Source organism: Falco peregrinus, chromosome 5 (assembly GCF_023634155.1).
Source record: "Falco peregrinus isolate bFalPer1 chromosome 5, bFalPer1.pri, whole genome shotgun sequence".
NCBI lineage: Eukaryota > Metazoa > Chordata > Aves > Falconiformes > Falconidae > Falco > Falco peregrinus.
In genome coordinates, this window is record NC_073725.1 from 12,606,526 (window position 1) to 12,623,310 (window position 16,785).

The following is a 16,785-nucleotide window of genomic DNA, read 5'->3' on the forward strand; positions in this document are numbered from 1 at the left end:
TATTATAAGCACTGTGAATAGGATTTGAGCTTGTACCTACTGAAGGCAATGAAAAAACAGCCTTTGATTTCTAAAAGTGTTGGATCAAGCCAGTTAATTTCATTTACAGGCAGACCAGAAAAAAAAAAAAAAAATCTTATTTTTTATTTTGGCAAGGAAAGGAACAAGGCTACAGGAAAAGTTACCTTTGAACGACTGAAGTGATGAACTTTCAGGCCTGTAAGAAGTGTAAGTTCTTTCTATTTCCAGAAATTTAGTATCTGTTTAAATTTCATTTACTTCAACTTCCATTTTACCTGGCTTTATTTCCCATGTACTGAAAACAGTTACGATACTCTCCAGAGCCTGGACACTTCCATGGTTTTCCAGAGGTGAATGTATGTATAGTGTTTAAGTATATCAGTGCAGATTAATTTGAATAGGAAATATGACAGTCTTTCTCAGTAAATCTCTGTGTTGTCTTGTAAATACATTTCTAACTTGAATGTGAGACACCCCTATCATTTTAGTGAAGATGAAGGCGAGATGCATTCCTGTTCTTCAGCAGCAGTAGATTTTAGGGACACTGGAAAGGAAAGCTAGTGTTTTAACAGTGATATCTTTTGTTGTTGTAGGTGTTTCTACACACATTTTAAGAGGTTTATTTACAGTATTCTCTGCCCTAGGTTGTTGAAATTTTACAAAAAGTAAACACTAACGCTACAAAGTTTTCCATATTCTTCAATAAAAGAGCAGCAAAGGACCCAACGCAGCTGTTCCAGGGCTGTATTAGGGCCCTGTGATTTGAGCTGAAATGGTGCTTGCAACTTCTGAAAAGCAGGATTTCTGAGTGTAGTCTGTAAATGGAAAGTAAATGCCGTGATCCATACATTGAAAGTGCCTTTTAGGTTCTTTCTTCCTAACATGGAGCAGCTGACGTGTTGGATCATAGCATTCAAGAGAATGGTATGATCTTGGGTTTTATTTGTCTAAAGTGATAATAGTCTTCATAGACATGTGCATATAGGTATTTTATGGTTTTGTAGCTTTTTTCTCTGATACTTCTGAAAAACATGTATTTTCAGTGGGTGTGGGGTGATGGTGAATAGTAGGCCCATGTATGAGTCAAATCATTACACCCTTAGTAGTAAATGTCTGTACCAAAAGGTAATACTGAATATGCATGCATTCTTTCAGTGGTTCACCAGCTTGCGTTCTCTTGAAAATTCAGTTCTCCTAGATGCTGCAATATATATTACAGTCTGCTTAAAACTGAGCTCCAAACTGCATTGTTAGGAACAGAAATACATGGTCTGAATTTATAAATTGCTGAACACCACCGTACGCGATTCAGTACTAATAACTCAGTAACTTAGGAGCCCTTCTGAAAGTCCAGGGTCATTTTAGATGTACAACCAAACAATTTAAGAGAGGCCTCCCTCCTTTTCCTGTGATGTTTTGAAACTCCTGGACAAGCTGTTACTCTAAATTGCTGTACTAACTTGTATTACATTTACTGAAGAAATTGTTTCTGTAAACTTGACAGCCAGACTGAAGAAAGGGTGGAAGACAGGGTAGCCAAATGTTAAACTGAAGTACGGTCTTGTTAATCCCTGTAACTACCTCCTCCTGTTTGTTCCCCATCTGTGCGCTGGTCTGTGAAAATAAAAGGTGCTCTGAATGGCATGAATTTTGTTGTTGTATTTTTCTGTGATTAAAAGAGTTTAGTCTTAATTTTTCCTTTTTAAAATTAAAAAAAACAGAGAACAACAAAGCAACTTAATATTTGTTAATGGATAGAATAGTAAGGTGGTATAATTTTGAGAAAAAATACAGGCATTGAAAATGCCATACGATAGATGAAATGCCCAGAAATGATCATGCAAATCAGATTATTTTTTTTTTTTCTGAGTGGATTTCCCTTTTTTGTGTATTTGGATGTCTTTAAGTTCATGTGACAGTGTATTATAAGAATAACATCTTTCCGAGAAACCTAGCAGAAGTTTCTTCTGTACTTCAGGCCTTCATAATGTGGGCTGCTTTTTCCTCCCCAAATCCGTGGTTTTCCTCATAGTCTCTGCTTTAAACAAAATAAACCCAGTTATGCTATTTATATATTCATTCACAAGAATGAAAGAACCTCAGTGTTGCTTATCTAAATCCAATTACTGCTGGTCAAATTCATCCCAGTACAGAAGTTCCCAAGATAAAAGCATATATTACCTAAATGCCCAGAAATGCAGACTGTTTTCAGTTGGGTGAATTGTGCTCTGAGCAATGCGTGAACCCTAACACTGGGGATATCGTTATTAAACTCTGAACTGGGAAATTACATGATAACTCGTTTTGGTTTGAGTAAGGAAGGAAGAAGTCTGGAGACCGGTTACTTGAGTTTAAACCCCAAGTTTCACATGTATTTAAAACATACAAGTAACTGAAATGGGGCAAAAGCTGTGTTTTGTACATGCCTGTGCACCTGCTGCCCTGCAGATGAGGGTGGCAGCGTGTGTGTAGCACTGAGTCGGGCGAGTGACGAGAGACTTGGCCTGCCTAGTCTGATGGCTATTTTTGGTTACCTGACTAGCCGTGGGCAGCTTGAAGGCTGGCTTGACGGACAGAATAAGAAAGATCCTATTATATATATAAAAATACCTACCCCAGAGGCTTTTGTTTTCTGTAATGATGTGGAAAAGCTGAAAAGTTTGAGTGGCCCCAACCAGTCTGACCTCCCAGGAGATCCCTTCTTTGACCCAGCAACTCTCGGTGGTGGCTGTCTCTCAGTAGGCTTCCCACCTTGGTGTACCGCCTGCCAGCAGTGGGGTGGCTGGTACCTGGTTCCTCAGCCCTGAGCTAGCCCCCAGCTGAATCTCACTTGCCTCCTAACCCTGGTTGCCTGCATGCCTTCCCTGCACCCCCAGCTTCCCGCAGGCAATAGCAGAAATGGCTCTAATCCTTTGTGTGCTGTGGGACTGCAAATTCCAGTCTGGGATCGGTGTGGGCAGTGGGTAAGGTTCCCTCGTCTTGCGAGTGCTGTCGCTTGCAGCTGAAGTGCTTCCTTCAGGAGCTGTCTCCATTTTAACAGCAGTTATCAAATAACTTCCTGGGAGCGACGAGGACGAGCTTTGTCTGCAGTGTAAGTGCTCATCGACTGCCTGCCTGCAAGCTCTTGAAATGATCTATCAATACTGCATCTTTGATGTATGTTCAGGGCTTATTCTGCATTGCTTGCATCTTTCCCGAGTCTGCTGAGTAGTCAGAAAATGTGGGGTGCAATGGGATGCGGCTCTCGAGGGTGTTTTTTGACACGTCTCTGTAGATGGGTCTGAGCAGGGAGATTGTTTCTCTGCACAGCACTGCAGGGTCTCCTCTTAGTCCTACCTGTTGTGGGATATGGTGTGTGTTACCGTGTTGCAAGTGAAGTGTTTTTAAGTGACCTTTGTAATTTTAATCATGGATATCAGATGTCTTGAACAGTACCCTGAACTGATATATATGCAAGAAAAGGTAAAATTGTTTATGTTTGTAAGAAGGTATTTCCACCCCGCCACCCTCCCCACCCCCCCAAATTAATGTTCTCTTGGAATGAAAGGATGGCTGGGCTGAGTCAGACAGGAATTTGTTTTAGCAGCTGTGGAGGTGTCTGATGTTAAAACAGGGACAGCGTGTGATGATACTGCTCTGGTATCCTCTCCTAGTTTCTGGCAGTATGTGACTTTGAGGGCCATAAATGTGTCTTTGTTTTTAATTTCGTGACAGATTTTTAATCCTGGAAGTCATCTGATAGCTTTTTGTAGAGATGTGCTCTGTTGGGGCATCAGCGTAGGCTGTGGCAATGAGTTCCACAAGTAACTCTCCATTCTGGAGAAATACACCTTCTGCAGTTCTTAAATCTTACTATTTTCTTGGCAGTCCTTATGTATTATGAGAAACCGGGAAGACAACTAGTCATCTCGCTGCATGGGTCCTTCTTTAATGAGCTGAGGTCCTAGTCTGTACTTGCTCCTGAACATGGAAGCTCTTTCACGTATCTGACCACCTTGTTTTAAAGGAAAATTATTACGTAGAAAAAGATTAAAAGCATAATTGAATATAAGGGATTTAAAGGATTTTTTACAAAGCGTGTAAACAATTTTATTTGTGCTCACTATGGATTTAGATAACACTTTGGGAAGAATGTAATGGGAAAACGACACATTGCATGTCTGGAAATCTTTTCAATAGAGATTTCAGTTCAGATGTTCAGCAGACACGTTCTTGAGGTAGCCATCTCACAGATTCATTACGTCTCTTCCCTTAGATACTGTGATGCAGTAGGTTATCGTTAATGATACAGTCATTATGTTGAAGCACTGGTAATAAGGCATTGAGATAAACTCGGTTCCACAATTGGCTTTTTCTGACCACAATTTTTGATTCAAAGTCTTTGAAAGAATACTTCCATGCACCATAACTCAGGAGGAAATTAAGCTGTGCTCATGTTTTCACATGGCAAGTAAACCATACCTGGTACTTGTTACGTTAATGGTAATGGTAGTTTGTAGAACAGAGGTGTGCAGGCTCTTGAATTTTATATTAGTTTCCATTTAAATATAAGAAAACAAGAGGCCAGCTCTTGTGATGCACTTTATCCTTATTCTGTGGGTGTTATTGAACAATACATTTTTGGTATTTCTGGGTGAATCAAAACAGAATTAAAGGTCACACAAACAAAGCTTTTGAAGACTGGGAGAGGAGACATAACTTATTACCATTCTCTACACATGCAAGAAAGAAATATGACTACATTTGTAGGAACAAAATACCTTCCTGATTTCTTGCAGCATACAAACTAACACTCTTCATCAGAACTGATGTTCTTATTACTGTAAAATAATTACCTGAAGTATTTAGGAAAACAGTGTCCAAATTAATTCCAATTACTTTCTTGTGGTAGTGCTCAAGGTTTATAGCGGTAGATTAAACTGCCTGCATATGGCTAATTGCCTATAACGGTGTTTGTCATTGTGGTGCCTCTTATCACTCTGATGTCTGTTTTTGCAAATGTGAAAGTGTGCACGTAACTGTACCTGCAGGAGGAAACCTTTTCTGAAACAGAATTACTTGTGTGAGTAAAATTTCTAGTGTAACTAAGTGCAGGATCACAGTATGTAGCAAATAACTCTGGGAAATCTGTAATAAAAGCAGTGGAACCATGAATGCCTGTCTCTGCTGGCAAGAAATGTTAACTTTTAGCTCTCATGTGACTTGGATGAAACAACATATCAATTCATTAGGAGTGGCTGGGCTGAAATGGAGGCTGGGTGTTAGTTTTTGTTGGCGGAAGTTTAGGTAGGGATTGTGTTTTATTGGAGGTTGTTGTGGGTTAGCTGCCGATTTTTGTTGGATTCTTTTTCCATGTATCTGTCAGAGGCCCTTTACTGCAGGAGATAGGCATGTTTTTGCATGTTTTTCATGTATTTGATTTTAAATCTGAACAAATGAAATGAAGATGCACCACACAGGCCAAATTTCCTGCTGGGTAAGTTGGCCCAGTGAACAGCCGTAAATCACACTGGCGGAGAATTTGGATTTGCCGTATCTTAAGATAAGTGCTTTAATGTCTTCAAGGCCAAAGTCAACTTCAGGTATTACCATGAAGAATTATAAAATTAAGCGGAACATAAGTGAGTATAAAGGCCCCAGTTCTGAAAACACCTGAGGTTAGAAAAGCATGTGATCTCATGGTTAACATTAAATCTGTTCTGTATGTGTTTGGAGTTGGGCCAGCTATGGCAAAATAGACCCACAACTATGTGCCCACATACCCATCGTGGTGGAGTGTGCAGTGCATTACGCCTGCCTTCAGAGCATAAAATCCTGCCTGTCTACAGAGCCAGCAAAAAAAGGGGGTGGGGGTGGGGGGGGTGGAGGGAAGGAAGGCTTGTACCAATTTTTTTGATTCCTAAAACATGGATGAATTGGGGCTCAGCTTGGGTTGCGCAAACTGTTAATGCCTTTAGGTCAGTTTTCCCTCCTTCTGACTGGTTTCAGTCTGAAATAAAACAAAGCAAAGCATGTTTTTCCTCCCCAAAATGAAAGTCAAATGGAAACAAATGCTTTTGCGGGTTCTTAGGGAAAGGAAAAACTGTGAAATGGAAAAATCTCACTTTGCATCAGTCACAAAAACAGAGTAAAGAGAGATGGAGAGACAGTGGCCTTTAGATAAAGCTGAGTGTTTACATGTCACTCACAGTGTGGAACCTTCAGCTGAGAACTTTGTCAGGCACAAAACTGCCTCAAATCGTATTTGCTGGTACTAAAGAGCATGTTTAGGCAGGCTGTTACCAATCTTTCCCATTGGTGCCGCTCCCCCTTCACGAGATAATTTGTTTGCTCTGTCCAGACTAAAACCCGAAGATCCCTTTTTCCCTTTTCCTCTGTGATGGTACCTTCCTCTCTTTGGCTCCCTGTCTTTGTCTCCACCTGCCACCCCCCCACCTCACGCCTTAATTTCTGTTGTACTGGCTATGTTTACAAACTGGTAGGGCAGAGAAGAGCATGGCCTTGAATATGTAGAACAGTGCTCTGCTGCTGTTGGAGTTCTTGTCTGTATAGCAGGAGACACGGGTTTCCTCCTGAGGCAGAGAAGGGTGTTGCAGCAAGGTCTTCCACATCCTGGTTTCTGCACTTCAATTAGAAGTCACTGACATCAAATTTATATTGCTGTTAATAAAGATTAACAAATAAAAATTGGTCTGCCATACATTGTAGTGGTTAATAATTTATGAGCTATTGCTTATTTTTCATGGGTGTTGCTTTGCCATTGGAAGATGCAGTTTTATTATAATCTTATTTTTTATGTAGATATATATATATATATATATATAAAAATAAAATGCATCCTTCATTTAGGGTGAAAGTTGTCTTCCATGGAAAAGTCTTCCAAATGAAAGCCCAATCTATCAAAATATCAGTAATGCTTTTTTAAAAAAAATTTGGGGAAAGGACACTTTAGAGGAAGTTCTCTTCAGTGAAGCAGAGACCAAGACATAACAGTAACTTGAGAAATAATTTTATTTTCCTTATTCTCTTGAAGTCTTATATTCAGCTATAAATGCTCTCTTCTGTGATCTTTTACCAGGGTTTTGTGATACTTTTAAAGTTTGCATTTTTAATCTTAACCTCTGTGAGGTAAAGACAGGTATCTGTTTTATGGTCTAGTTGCTTAATGCAACAAATTGTAGCTGCCCGAATTCCCTCTTCGTCATGCTAAGTCTATCAAATTGCAGTGCAGTGCCATGCTACCTGTGGGAGGTGATGTAAATTCAAGTATTAACATTCATACGGAAAGAACTAGGAGATGCACATAAACCTCAAAGCTTCTGTTTGTGCAAAATGGAAGTTCAGAATGTGTATGTGCAGGCGTGGATACACATGTGAGCACAGTTCCGTGTGCAGGCATGTAAAAAACCTATCCTGATTCCTGCATGTTTGTTAATCCTGGAGGAGCCTGGTTTATCTGTATTAAAACAAACCTTGTTTGGCAGCTAAAAATGAAAAAAAAAAATACTAAGCAAACCAAATGAATTTCACTAAAGAAACCTCTTTACTAGTGCTGATGTCCATAAATGCTTCCTATAATTGGTATTTATGCTGGCAGTGCAGCGCAGTGACCAGAGATGGACAGGGTGTGGCAAATGACCAGTGCTTTGCAGGTGAACTCTAAAGGTGTTTGTTGAACTGCAGTTGCCGAAGGAACCTCTGCAGGAGTACCAGGCAAACATTTTTCAAGAGCACTGGATCTCTTCCTAGTTAGTATATATGTGTTATATGTGTGCAAAAATAACTATGTACATTATTAAAATATAATAATATGTATTTCTGTTTTTTTGTTTTCTCCATAGGTATGGAAAAATTGTATCCACAAAGGCAATTCTTGACAAAAACACAAATCAGTGTAAAGGTACGTGCAAAACATCCGCCCTGTGAGTTCATTGTCTGTTTGAATGATTGACTGGTGGCCTGACTGCCAAGGCTTTAGCTCCAACTGTGCAATCAACATAATGTACAGTATATTACAAACATATTTAATAATGCCAAAGCTTTGAGTTGTGTTTCCAGTAACATTGCTCATTAATTTTTTTCATTAACAAACAAAATGAAAATCACAAATCAGAACAAGTATCAAATTGCTTCAGCAGAAAAGTAAATTACCTTCTAACCACATAGTGCTGTCTGATTTGAATGATATCATCAGTGATGCAAATTGATTTCCTATATAAAAATGAGAAACCTTTGGGGAAAGTTTCCTAAGCAAAACATAGTTTAATTTTTCTATTTTTGTGAAGTCTTGGACTGCGCTATTGGAAGTAGAAATTATTCTTTATGACACAAATATATCCACAACTTGCAATACCAAGATATAAAAATGATTCCTCTTCCAGTTTTGTGCTGTTAATATTTCTACTAATGTATGAAAACAATTTTTAATGAAATATAGCATGTTTCACACGTGTGTGTGTGTTTGTATAGCTATATTGACTAACATGTCTAGTAGTATCTCAGGACTAGAATTGTTATTCATTTACTAGTCTGGAAAGCCATCAAGACTATGGGGGAGAAGCTGTGCTACAAAATGACTCTAACTTTACACTAGTGGTATACAAGAATCCTTTCGGAGTAATAAGATTTACTGGAGTGGGTTGTTCTGATAAGAATCACATTCTGGACAGTATTTCTATCTGAGTTGGTAAAAGGAAAATGCATTGCAGGACAGGAATGTCTCATGAGTGGCCAGATAGGGTGTGAAGAGAAGCAGCAGAGAGAACATTTGGGGAAATTACGAGACGGGGCAACATCATGCCATTTGTACCAAAGATGTTCGTGAGGTTTGTAGAAGTGTGCCTTTATTGCCTGCAGCAACAGTATTCATTAGCTGCTCAAGAGAAAAGTGGATTGGAAGACTGTCATTCAAGTCCTAGAAAACTCTGCCAACCTGATCAGTCATGGGCCGCCATCAGAAGCGAGCGCTGCTGTGGGTTTGCTTCTGCCTGAACGCGTGTTTTCTTTCCTTGGAGCACTGTTCTGGCAGGCTTCTGATAACATTACTCTCTTTTTTTTTTTTTTTTTTTTTTTAATATCACAGGAGGAACAAGACATGTTTGGCTTTTGGGTTTGGGTGTTCTTCTTGGGCTGCTTTTTTTTTTTTTTTTTTTTTAATAAATTGAATTATGAAGGAATACCCTTGTGTGGGCAGGCAGGGTAGTCCGAGAGCAGAAGGCCCTGTGAGAGTGGCCAGCGGCAGGGGGCACAGGGGCAAGTGTTGTGGTTTCAGAGCTGGGGGCAGAGGGACATGCCTGCTGTGGCTGCTGCGGGGCTGGTGCTGTGGAGGCAGGGAGCGGTGTGGGGAGCTGTTCGGAGAGGGGGCTTGCAGCGCGGTGGAGCTACAAATTTGCTGGTGGATCGAATGGTCTGTGGGCCGGTTTAACAAGGAGGAAGAGTGCCACAGTGGGACAGGAGGGGGCTCTGGGGCAGGGGTGCTCAGGGCCGGGGCTCCAGGGTGGGAAGGAGCTGGGGCTTGGGGCTAGGGAAGAGCTGGAGGGGCCTGAGCGGCTGAGGTGAGGAGTAAGAAACAGGACGCCTGTGATCAGGTAGGTTGGGATTGCCCTGAGGCCACACTTCTCTGTTTTACACTCCGACTAAGACCTCCCTTTGGGGATGGGGATGTGTAGATCCTTGTCCCCCTTCCCACTACCATACAAGATGGAGGTGTTCTCTGTGCTCTCATGTGTCAGCTCCATCCTTTTTTCATCTTTTTTTCTGGCATTCGTCTGTCTGAAATGGTAATGCAAATCAAGCAGGTAAAGTTGGATTTGAACCAAGTTCAACTGAATTAGTGTGTTGAGTAACGAGGTGAAGTCCACAGGAGAAACGTGTTCATCTCCACTGAGCTTGGTTGTCTGAGACCGCTGTGTTGTCAGTGCGGATGCTATAAGCCGGGTGCCTAAAGGCTGGTGGACGGAATCTGGGGGAAACATGCTCGATGATAATTCTTAGCTTTTTGTTTTGTTTTTAAATGCGTGTTTGACTGGTAAATACTCCACAAACGTTGTGCCATGTGATCAGAACTTCCTTCTGTTTCCATTGCTGGTGGTAACAAGGAAAGGAGTGGATGTGTTTCGCAAACACAATGTGAAGTGGAAAGATTGTAAAGAACATGTATGGTAGAATTTTGAGAAAGAAAAACATCTGGGTTTGGTGTTCTGTATATTGTAGTTAGCTTTGAGTTTATTGCAGTAGGGGCCATATAACAGTGAGCTGCAATTTTGTAAAAATTTGCTTTCATGCTGTTGTATTACACTGTAGGGCAGAGATACTTATTTGTATTTTCAAAGATGCATCTTTATGACATAAGTGGTGCTATTAAACGATTGTAAACATAATTGGATTTATTAACATTATGCTTAGTGGCATAAAAAGTGTAGACTTTTTTTGCTTTAAATGCTGGGTACAATTTCCTTTCTCTTCAGTAAGGCTGCCAAAAAAAAAAAAGCTTCCCAGGAATCAGAAGTGGAAGGGACCTGAAGAGGTCAGGACCTGCCCTGGGGCAGGATCAGCTCTAACCCACTGCAGAGGGGTGTTTCTCTAACCTTCTCTCAAAGGCCTCCAGTGGTGGAGATTCCTCAAGCTCTTCAGGCAATCCGTGATAGCACTCCTTTTCCTCACTATAATGAAGCATTTCCTAATGTCTAACCCAAATCTCCCTTGATGCAATTTAAGCCTATTGCTTCCTTTCTTATCCCCAGTGGACATGTAGAACAGTTTATTCCTTTCCTCTTTTGAAGCAAAGATATATTTGAAGACTTATCTGCCCTATCTTTTCCTTAAACTGAACACTGGTCCTTTGACTTTTTCCTTAAAGACAATTCGGTTTAAGTTTTTGATTATATTGCACTTCACTGATCTCTCTAATTAGCTCAGTTCTTACTTGAAAACCTTAGAGCTGGGCAGAGGATATCAGACGGCCTAAATCTTACCATTTTAAATACTGTGGAGAGGTTGTTTCATTCGTCTTCTCTGTGTGATCACATGATGCTACTCTTGGTTGATATATGCATGTAAATAACTTTGTGTATTTAAAATATGGATATATTTCTGAGGCACAGGGTATTGCATGAAAGCAACAGTGCTGATTTATGCCAAGAGATTCTCTGCAGCCCCCGGTTCTGTGATTTTTTTTCTCCAGCACTGCTGCCAGCCGAGCTCTCCTTATTGTGTGCTCTGCTCTGTGCTGTTGATTATTTCATCCTCAGGCTAGTACTTTTTATTTGTCTGTATTGAACTTTATCCTATTTTTTTTCCCTGGCTACTCTTTAATTTGCTGAGATTATTCTCAAATCTGAAGTCTCCGGAGTGCTTGCAGCACTTACCTCTTTAGTATCCTCTTCAAGTTAATAAATGATTTCTCTAATCCACTGGACAAGATAATTTGGAAAGACTGCATAATAACAGACCTGGGGAAGACTTCTGAGGAAGTCCTTTCAGTACGCCAGGTAGTGCAACATGGAGCCATTGAGAACTTTTATTTTGTTATTGGATCTGCTAATCGGTTTGGCAACTATATCATAGCAGTTTTAGCTAGATCGTATTTCTCCCATCTGCTCAAGTTATGAGAGACAACCAAGGTTTAACTAATATATCTATATATATATAGTACTTACATATTCATAAGACTAGTTACCTTCTTCTGGTTTGAAGTATGATGTGACATTATTTATTCTTGCTAAATCATGCTTGCATGGTACTAATCACCTGTTACCTTTGAGTGTCTGTGAATGGATTTCTATGAGTATTTGCTCTAAGATTTTTCCTGAAGTTGAAAGTCTCTCTAACACACTGGGACCTGCATCCATTTCTTAAAAAAAACACAACTAACCGCACACCAAAAGACCAACGCACCCCCACCCCCCCAACAAAAACCAAAACCAAGGGAATGAAACAACCCCACCCAAGCAAAAAGCAAAAAACCTTGAGCAATTTGCTGGGTCCTTTCCAGTCTTCTGCATCTCACTCACCTTCCACAAAATAAGAGATATCTTGTTAAATTAACATATCATCTTGTGATGTGTATCCACTGCAGTAGAGTGTATTAAATTCAAGGAGGTGATAGAAGTCATCACATGATTGGAGATTGCAGTATCTATTTTAGTGTCATTTGTTGTTGACCAAGGTATAGAGTAGAGCCGAAAGTGGAAAATACTTAATACGGCAAAGAAATTATTTCCAGTAAATACCCCATGTAACAGCAGATTTGTTAAAATAGGTTATTGCTTAGCAGGAATGCTTAGGTTTCCTCTTGGAAAAACAAGGAAAACGCTCTCCAATGGACTTCAAGTCATTCTCAGATATTCCTCAGATTTTTAAAAAGCTACCCATCACGTTCCTGTCATGCTGAAGAATGGTGTTATTTGAGGATTTCTCCCTGGTATGAATTAAGCAGTTGGGTCTAAAGTAATCATATATGCTGCGAGGGAGTTCACTAGGGAAACCTTTTGACGTAACCTCTCATTTTCAGATTGCTCTTTGTTGGTGGCGTAACTGCTAAGCGAGGCAGAGGAGAAGCAACAATCACCCTGTAATAGAACAATATATAAAACAAAATAAGCACAGTCATGACAAAATGGCCAGAAATCACTGAACAAAGCAGTGAACAATCACATATGGAGAATAATGAAAAACAGAGACATGATTCATTCAGTTGTTCAAACACAAAATCCCTAATGAACAAGTTGGAGAGTTTTGGCTGCTTTTGCTTTTTCCCTTTCCCTCCCCGCCTTGTGCATTTCCCTTCTGGGTCTACTGTATTTGCTAATTTAAAAAGTAGGGGAAATGAAATAAAAGAAACCATTCAAGAGAAGCGTTAATCTGAAACGTGTAGACTCTTCGCTTTCCAGCCCTCACCCCCCGCCCTCTCCAGACTGGCTTGCCTTTGATAGACCTACGTGCTTAGAGCAGAGGGAATGAGTAATGGTTGTTTCACAGTACAGTTTCCATACCTCATAGCAATGGAATACAGAACAGTTAATCTGCCAAATACACAAGCCTGTTTCTTACAGTATGAATTACTGTCATCTGCATCTGCCCTTGTAGACACTTTAATTGCATGCATGCAGATTTACTTCCTGGTTTAATCAGGAGCTCGTATGATTTTGAGCATTTTGCTAGGACCTTAGAAGATGAGCACGGGAGAACAACTAAAAGTCCAAAATCCCACCTGTGGGATTTATTTTTTTTTAATAAATAAAACCTATGAATCACAGTAATGTCTAGGAGACAAACACTTCAACTGCATATTCTTCATTTTATGTATATTTTTTCAAACCATGCATGACTTGATTTGCTGAATTGCAGTGTTTGTTTTAGGAGAGAAATGTGCCTAGCGTGATGAGGGGAACTATAGAGACTCTATAATTGTAATATTTCATTATGACATTTTTCTTGCTGAGAAATGTTAGCAATGATCTATTCATTTTTAAAATATGAAAACTAGGAATGCAAATACACAGTCGTTAGGATTGCAGTGGGTTTGTGGTAAAAAAATGCCATGAGGTCATCTGCGTTAACCCAGCATGTATTGTATACAATTCTATTTCTCCTGTTGTTTTGCTTTTTTTAGACTAGGACTTAAAATTTACCATGACCTATTTTATAAATTGAGAGTTTATTTGTGTAACGAAAATGGGATAACTGCAGGCTTACTATCAGTGTTAGAGATAATTTGAATGTCATGATAAAGTGGTGCTTCATATCTCCCTGTCTTGTGTCACAAAGTCTGTCCTGCCTTGTGTCAGTGGTGCTACTCATCTGTTTAAGTTCACCAGCATCCCTAAGTACCCTAATGCATTGGAGCTTAATGAGCTGGAAGCTTCAGATAAACAAAGCTTATAAACATATAGTAGATCTATTTTGGGGTGTGTTTTAGACAAATTACTTTCATAACTTTAAATTTTAGAAAGGTGTTTTTTTTTGCATATATTGTATGAAGACTAAAGGTTATTTGTGATCCTATGAAATTATGCATTTTCATTTAATATTTATTAATTCCCGTTCCTATTATACTTGAGATGGCACAATTTGGTTGTGACTAGCAACATGAAGCAAGTCTATGTAAAATAATGAGCTAGTGAAGAAAGAGCTGTGCTGCATAGAAAGCTATTTAGTTAATAAATTTTATTTATTGGGAATAAGCTCGAATTGCAATAACTGTTCTGTGTTATTTATGATTCTCAGAATTGCCATTTTGAGAGAGAAAAAAAAATCCAGCCAAGTAGGTCTGTGCCTGATCACAGACTGTAAACTGTTCACACTAGGAGGGCATGCACAGCATGCTTCAAGGGGAAATAGATCTTGTAGAAAGTAAATAATTTGTAAAACAGACTTATTTAATCTTGAAGCTCTAGACTTGTGTAACAAATAAATCAATCCCATTTTTGATGCCTGGATAGACAATGGATGTGGTGATTTTTTGTGCATTAGTTTTGTTTGTTTGCATTTTTTTGATCTACTCAAAACTTACTTGATCAGTGCCATAATAGTTCACAAGTTATTAAAAGTGTAGCAATATGAAATATTTTAATTTGGCATGTTGCCCAACAGGCGTTCGTGAAGGCTGGATAGACGCTGAGTGTGGGCAGCCACTCAGCAAGTTTTATCTATGGCTCTGCTGATCCATCTCACTACTGACCTGTAGCAGCCCCAACTAATCTGGTCCTTCTGATCCTGGGTCTTTTGAACAGAGAGCACAAACTATGCTGAGTTGCACCAACTTTGGTTAGCAAGCTAGCTGATAAAATTACACGTCCTGAGTTAGAAGGACAAAATCTTTAGCAGTGTCACCAAGTCCCCACTTCAAAACAGTAAAAAAAAAAAAAAAAAGGGTAGGGGTGGGGAGGATGCAACAAAAAACCTTGCGGTGCTAAGTTTTTTGATGAGATACATTTAAACATCGTAAGGTTTGTTGTTTAAAAGTTGTACATGTTTGGAGGTTTTTTGTTTGCTGGTTTTTTAAACTTCATTTTCACTCCTGTGTTTTTTATAAGTAAAAGCTGAGATTCTTTTTTTTTCTTTTTAAATTAAAAAGTGGCATTACTATGTAACCACATGAGACTAGGAACCAAGCCTTTAGGAAAAATACCTGAAGGAGACATCTAAACACCCTAAAGGCTGTCATACATCAAAATAAAATGAAAAGCATTGCTAATAAGAAACTATGATGTCGTTCACTCACCAAGGAAGTGTTGTAAGTTCACACCCTACCTTATCAAATGAAGCTTGTTTGATCTGCTGGCTCATGAGCTATGGTGCTCTGTAAATCTGACCATTTTAAGAAGTTTTCAGAAACTAGATGGGGGATGGGAGGGGGATGTGCATGTGTATATTCAAGAATATATATGTAGCCATCCCCTTGTACTTACAGATGATGCGTTTATGGATGTTTAGGTAACATAAAAAAGTAATGACACTCAGTGGGAGCATCTGATGCTGTTGGGTGAACTATTTTCCTGGCACCTGATGGGGTGGCCAGCAGGCGTTATATGTGTCTTGGCAAGTGCATGAGCGTTTTGCAAAATCACACTTTAGCTTGGAGGTAGAGATTTTCCTGTTGGTATACTTTTGAATGCTGTCCACAGCTGCTGAAGTGAAATAGGAAAGGGTTTGATGAGTTGTGCTAAGCAAGTCATCATAGCTGGAGTTTGCCAGCACTGGCTGCTGCCCTGCCGTGATGAGGACTCGGAGACGTACCCACCCCCATGTCTGCAAAATGTTGCTGCACCAAAGCAAACATTCTTGAATGCATCTAAACAGTGCTCTGTCTCAAGCAAGTCCTCTAAAAATTGCTTGTTGGGTTTACAGCCAGGTCCTCTACAGAGGAAACTCCTTTCTAATTAGTTCCCCAGAGGCTTTCTTAAACGTCTTCTTTGCAATTAAAGAAAAATTTTCTTGGGTCATTATCTTTTCATGAATGAGCTCCTGGCCTAGCAAATATTTTCTGTAAGGAGACCCAAGATGCTCAAGTATTATGTGACATATCTAATCTGTGATTATTCTTAATTTACTGCTTCCAAAATTTGCAGGCCCATATCGCTGGCAAATAATTGGTTTAATTTTGTTTCCTTCCAGAGAAATAAAAAAAGTAAAATTTCCATTTATACACAGTGATTAATGTTTTGATTCATTGGTCTGTGTAAAACTTTGCCAGTGGTTTGGCATGTGTTTGAAGTGCATTTTGGGACTGGGTAATGTTAGTAGGCTCTTAGTGGTCTCAGCAGACTTGGAAATATCTATTTCATATCACGGAACTGAGCAGAAGAGAAATTTTTCTGTCTTTGAACAGTGGCTCATAATCAGCTTTGTTGAAAGCTCACTTGCAATGCACTGGCTCTTTCAACTGTCTTGCAGGATCGCTTTGCTTAAATGTTTTTTCTCTAATGCCATGGTATAGCTTCTCATATACCAGAAATCTGTTTGGCCTCTGGTTGCTTGAAGGCAGGTCATCTCTTCTAAAAGCAGTGGTACTCTGCTGAGAAGTTGGTTTCTCAAATGTCTCAAGACCTTCAGTGCAGCAGCTGACCTGTGGAACCCCCAGGCAGAGGAGGACAGTGCCCAGCTCCTTAGTTTTGCTGGAACCCGCTCTTAGATGCTCGTGGAGTATACAGCATATGCAAAACAAACACTTCCTTGATATAGTGTCTATTTGTTAATAAATCCAATTGACACTCTTATTGAACACGACTACTCAACAGGAACCATTCTGAATCAGATCTGTTA

At 39.7% G+C, this 16,785-nt stretch overlaps 1 protein-coding gene across 1 annotated transcript in view; it reads left to right on the forward strand.

Annotated features, from left to right (window-relative positions):
• The window catches only part of RBMS3 (RNA binding motif single stranded interacting protein 3), a 718,801-nt gene that overhangs the window by 383,918 nt on the left and 318,098 nt on the right, over positions 1 to 16,785 (forward strand). The window contains 1 exon segment of the mRNA XM_055803834.1: positions 7,863 to 7,921. Coding sequence (XP_055659809.1) covers positions 7,863 to 7,921 — 59 coding nt within the window.